General features: G+C 33.3%; 1 protein-coding gene across 1 annotated transcript; it reads right to left on the bottom strand.

Annotated features, from left to right (window-relative positions):
* Nucleotides 1-299: 299 nt before the first annotated feature.
* On the bottom strand, nucleotides 300-3,315 carry LOC114162498 ((S)-coclaurine N-methyltransferase-like). The gene is made up of 8 exons (XM_028046412.2): nucleotides 3,049-3,315; nucleotides 2,728-2,836; nucleotides 1,835-2,059; nucleotides 1,568-1,667; nucleotides 1,379-1,489; nucleotides 1,146-1,229; nucleotides 865-923; nucleotides 300-779 (listed from the first exon to the last, which is right to left on the bottom strand). The coding sequence occupies exons 1-8, from the start codon at nucleotides 3,233-3,235 to the stop codon at nucleotides 587-589; spliced, it is 1,068 nt and encodes a 355-aa protein (XP_027902213.2). The 5' UTR covers nucleotides 3,236-3,315; the 3' UTR covers nucleotides 300-586.
* Between the last annotated feature and the right edge of the window lie 863 nt (nucleotides 3,316-4,178).

Raw genomic sequence — 4,178 nt, 5'->3', positions numbered from 1 at the left:
ATATTTCATTGATTGTACTTTCTTCTTAAATACAAGCATGTTTCACTTATGTATTTGAACTTGTTCTCGTACTTTTCACAAAGTAATTTTCTTAAATTTTCTCTTATTTGTATTTTATCAAACACTAACAATTATGGGAGGCTGATTGAAGTGTTTGGTTCTTCTACTTAATAGTTGGCTTTTCGGTGTGCGTTCCACAAGTACTTGATACTTCATTGAAAATGGACGCATCATTTGAGCCCTCTTGCTTCAAGAACAAGAAAAAATTGTAGTTTGAGGGGAAGAAAGGAGACTGAGTATGGAGCAAGCATGCATACGGTCATCTTACCTTGCGCTTTACCATATTTGTTACAGAGTATAACATTACAGAAGAACCAAAGTGCATATTTTAAAGTTTGAACTAAGTGCAAAGGATTAAGAACCAAGAAAAAATAACGTCAAACAACCAAATAAATTAATAAAGCACACATTATTGAGATGTGCAACTTCGATTGGCAGCTTTTGTTTTTGTTCTGGATGCTTAGGACAAATAGTCAAATAGGTTTGGAAGCCATTCTCAAATTAAAAGATTAGGTTATGGCTTATTTCATTTCTTTTTGAAAAGAAAGTGTGCAACCATCCATTCTTCACCGTTATTGTATCCGAAAAGTTCCGCCACAGCTATGAAGAATGTTCTCCAATAGGCAGTCCACTTGGTAGCTGAATCATTGCCATACGTTGATTGCATAATTGGCTTGATGTAAGTCATTCTCTGGTCCATTCTTTTCAGCCATTCTTCACTGCAACATGAATTCATTTTTTTTTTAGAACTGGGTTCGAATTTGCTTTGTAAGCAAATCATTGAGCAGTCAAGTTGATTCTTACCTGGTTTGTGCGTAGTGTTTCCCATTTACCAGCCAATGGTTGATGACTGTAACATCATCCTACATAACCAAAGAAAACTGTTAGTTACAAGTGAGCTGATTCTGGACATCATATAAAGGTGTTAAACAAAAGTATAGCAGGCTTTTCTTTCTTTCCCGTTTTTTCTTTTAAGGAGAAACAGTTTTTTTCCCTTCATATAACACAAGCCAACATTTGACGGGATTCAGAAATACCATTTGTTAATAATAACAAAGCTGGCACAAGAAGCATAGGAAACTCACTTGAAAATAAAGAAGTAGATTTGCTGAAGCCATGGTTCCTCCGGTAAAGAAATATCTTGTAATCCAGTCATCTTCATTTTTGTCCTTCATGAAGAAGTAGCAAGTAGTAGGTAAATGAATTATATCTATGAAGAGTTGAAAACTCACTAGCCTTGTTAATGCATTGACTAATATATATCACAAGTATAACATCATAATGGTCAAGTTGTTTAACAGTGTAGTATTGAGTTCACCTCAAAGTGGTAGGCAAATGCTTTGTGGCAGAAGTAATGCACAAACAAAAGGCTATCCTCTTTCATCCATTGGGATATCTTCTTCAGAAGGTCTTTGTAGTTCTTCATATGCTGCATCAAGGTCAAAGCTGACTCTAAAATACAAGAAAACGTGTCGTTGGCACTAATTATTTACCCACAAATCCTAACCTCAAACATTTCTATGGAAAATATTCTGTCGTAAGAAGCCTCCATTTCAAACGTGCTAATATCAGCAACTATAATATTGATATTTTGCAGCTGAAGATCCCTGACAACAGAGGAGAAGAATGTGATTTTGACCATCATGCAATATTTATTTAATTCGCAAACTCAATATCGTTTCCACCTAAGTCTCATCTGCTTAATAAGATTTTTGTGAGCCACATGGCAATGCATAAGGCCTTAAAGCCAACAAGGGGATATCAAGCAGCATACCGGCACTTCTCCTCAATGTAGGCCTTTTGAGTTGTGGAATTGCAGATTCCTGTAACTCTGCAGTTGGTGTAGTTCTTGGCAATGTATAATGCCAGCGACCCCCAACCACATCCCACATCAAGTACTGTATGACCATCTTTCAGGTTTGATCTCTCGCAGTACAGTTTCAACATTGCTTCTTCAGCATCTTCCAGCGTCATTGAGGGAGAAGAGAAATAGCAACAGCTGCATCAGTTCATGCATTTAGGAATGATATATTAGCCATTTTCTTTCATGCACACATACTTGTCAGTAATTTATTTGGGTAACAACTTCAATTAAATCCCTCGTATATTCATTTTGCAACAGAAATGACTTGTTTATAATGAATCTTTTCACTTCTGCACACATACCTTAATCATTGTAGCCAATAAAGTGAGATATGGTATGGCTGTTCCCGGTGCCCAGTTCCCACAATTCATCCTGTACTCACTTTTAGGTAGATTTTGTTGTAAAGGTTTAGGTCCTATGTGATTTTCTTCTCGTCTTTTGTCTTTAAAAACTGTTATTTAAAATAATTCCTGGCTACTTAAAAATCAATTTCACCTATAAAGTCTACCAGTTTAAAAAATTATTCCAAATCTTATTTTATAAACCAAAAAACAGAAACAGTTAAAAGTTATTTTCTCATCTTATGTATCTATTTTGTGATCCTACCTCGAGTGCTACATGTGGTGAGACTAAGACATCAGCTTAGTTGAGTGTCTGTTTTCTTTGTCTTTGTTTTTTTTTTTTTAAATCAACTTTCGAAAATATAAATCAAAGAAACATGATCACTATCTACTAATAGCATAAAAATCAAAGGAATTTTTTAGGTAAATTACCAATCGACTACAAAATCATTTCAGAAGTACCTGTATTTGAGATTGCTTCCAAGGACGAGCTTGAAGAAAGCGGTTGGTAATTCATAATGTTGAGATTTTGGCTTCTCAGTGTTGATTGCTATGGGCATCTCTCGTAAAGCTGAAAGAGCGTGAGACATGAAATTCCTGGTCAAATTGTTCACTCACCGGACAAAATCAAATGAACTAAAAAAACACATTATTACATTAAGACGTTGCAAGGTAATGTTTTCGTTAATTTTCTTTTTCTGATTCCAGAATGTTTCAGTGATTGATTGTTGAAAATGCAGTCATAATCGCGACGAGAGAAATTGAGAAGGTAAGAAATAGTACAATGTGCGAAGTGGAGGAGGTTGAAAAGCTGAAGCTCGGAGGATGTGTCTGAAGAAGAGCAAAGGCGAGTAGCCAGAAGGCGGCGCGTGAGTCTCCTGGTGACGGCGTCTGGCAGCAGGTTGCGCTCAAGTGCAGAGAGCATGAGCTTAACCGTTGCATCATATGCAAGCTGCATCATCCCTTCCATGGAAGCCGCAAGGGAACCTTCGATGCAGAAGCAAGAATGGTAGCACCACTGTTCTACACTTCTAGAATGGTGTCTTATCTTCTTCCACTTATTACATGACCTTTCATTTGTCCTGTACTTTTTTTTTTATATTATTATTATTATTATTTGTGTCCAATTTTCATGATAATAAAAAATAAAAACAATTAAAAATTATTTCATAAAATTTGCATTAAAGTTATAAAAAACTCCGTTAAAAAGGTAAATTTTTATTTATTGTTATAGTTACACTATAGAATAGCTGATAGTAGTAGTAATTATTATTATTATATTTACTAGAGAAAATGGGAGAATGAATATTTTGATATTTATATTTTTGGCATTGAATTTATCTATCAAACGATATTATTATTATTATTATTATTATGGATTGTTCTATGATACACATATACGATACTGTATCGGGTATCCGATACATTGATACGTTTATTTTTAAAATAATAGGATATGATACGTGATAGATACATGATATAAAAATATTATTAAAAAATGTACAATAATTCTTACAAACATAATAAATATATAATTGTTAATGTGTGAATCCAAATTTTCTAATTAAAGACCAATTATTTTGGTAGTCGAAACCTAATAACTAATGTGACCAATTTAAAAATTAATTAATAATTGAAACTATTTTAATTATCAATTTAAATATCAATTATAATTTTTTGGAACTATTTTAGTTGTCAATTTGGTCACTATATACTAACTAATTATTTTTTGTCACTAAAATTAGTCATTATTCAAAAAATTTATTATAGTATACTACGGATTTATAAATTAGATACTTCATAAGTATTATTAAAGTATCGAATACGATATGCGTCAGACACGGATACGTGACTTGAGTTAAAGTATCGGTGCATCATAATTAGTTCATATAAATTCTTAATTATATAAATTC

This window comes from Vigna unguiculata, chromosome 9 (assembly GCF_037176805.1).
Source record: "Vigna unguiculata cultivar grain cowpea cultivar isolate G323 ecotype 2 chromosome 9, ASM3717680v1, whole genome shotgun sequence".
NCBI lineage: Eukaryota > Viridiplantae > Streptophyta > Magnoliopsida > Fabales > Fabaceae > Vigna > Vigna unguiculata.
The sequence above is the reverse complement of the archived record's forward strand: the minus strand, read 5'-3'. Positions and strand labels throughout refer to the sequence as shown.

Excerpts from the sequence above, each read along its gene's own strand:
- LOC114162498 (XM_028046412.2), bottom strand. The coding sequence starts at position 3,235 with ATGGAAGGGATGATGCAGCTTGCATATGATGCAACGGTTAAGCTCATG. Across the intron at positions 1,668-1,834 it reads TACATTGAGGAGAAGTGCCG|GGATCTTCAGCTGCAAAATA; the intron begins GTATGCTGCTTG and ends CTCTGTTGTCAG. Across the intron at positions 780-864 it reads AAACACTACGCACAAACCAG|TGAAGAATGGCTGAAAAGAA; the intron begins GTAAGAATCAAC and ends TTCATGTTGCAG.